This window comes from Chaetura pelagica, unplaced genomic scaffold (genome assembly GCF_000747805.2).
Source record: "Chaetura pelagica isolate M959 unplaced genomic scaffold, ChaPel_1.0 scaffold2002, whole genome shotgun sequence".
NCBI classification, from domain to species: Eukaryota; Metazoa; Chordata; class Aves; order Apodiformes; family Apodidae; genus Chaetura; species Chaetura pelagica.
This window is the reverse complement of record NW_009952457.1, coordinates 2,361-3,039: the sequence shown is the minus strand read 5'-3', so window position 1 is coordinate 3,039 and position 679 is coordinate 2,361. Positions and strand designations below refer to the sequence as shown.

The 679-nt window shown below is 64.4% G+C and overlaps 1 protein-coding gene across 1 annotated transcript in view; it reads left to right on the top strand.

Annotated features, from left to right (window-relative positions):
- The window catches only part of DDX23 (DEAD (Asp-Glu-Ala-Asp) box polypeptide 23), a gene marked incomplete at both ends in the record, with an annotated part of 3,206 nt that extends 2,578 nt beyond the window's left edge, over positions 1 to 628 (top strand). Inside the window, 2 exons of the mRNA XM_010008585.1 lie at positions 76 to 291; positions 386 to 628. Coding sequence (XP_010006887.1) covers positions 76 to 291; positions 386 to 628 — 459 coding nt within the window. The remainder of the gene's footprint in view (positions 1 to 75; positions 292 to 385) is intronic.
- Positions 629 to 679: the final 51 nt, after the last annotated feature.

Below are 679 nucleotides of genomic sequence, written 5' to 3'. Positions count from 1 at the left end.
GGTGGGGAGACACTGGGAGGGTCTTGGGGACACTGGGAAGGGGCAGAGGGGGATGTGGCACCGTGGGGGACACAGCTGTGCCCTACCACCCCTCCCCCCCCTCCCCACCAAAGGATCGAGGAGTCAGACCAGGGTCCCTACGCCATCATCCTGGCCCCCACCCGTGAGCTGGCCCAGCAGATTGAGGAGGAAACCATCAAGTTTGGGAAACCTCTGGGCATCCGCACGGTGGCCGTGATCGGGGGCATCTCCCGGGAGGACCAAGGCTTCCGGCTGCGCATGGGCTGCGAGGTGGGGGGGCTGCCCTGGGAGGGACCTTTGGGGGGGGCTGGGGGAGCAGTGGAACCCCCAGGCTGAACACCCACCCCCTCGTGTGTGTCCCCAGATTGTCATTGCCACGCCGGGGCGGCTCATCGACGTGCTGGAGAACCGGTACCTGGTGCTGAGTCGCTGCACCTACGTGGTGCTGGACGAGGCCGATCGCATGATCGACATGGGCTTCGAGCCTGATGTCCAGAAGATCCTGGAGCACATGCCTGTCACCAACCAGAAACCTGACACTGATGAGGCTGAGGACCCCGAGAAGATGTTGGCCAACTTTGAGTCGGGGAAGCACAAGTACAGACAGGTGGGTGCAAGTGGGAAGGCTTGGGGGAGGGTGCTCCTTTGGGGGTGGGGG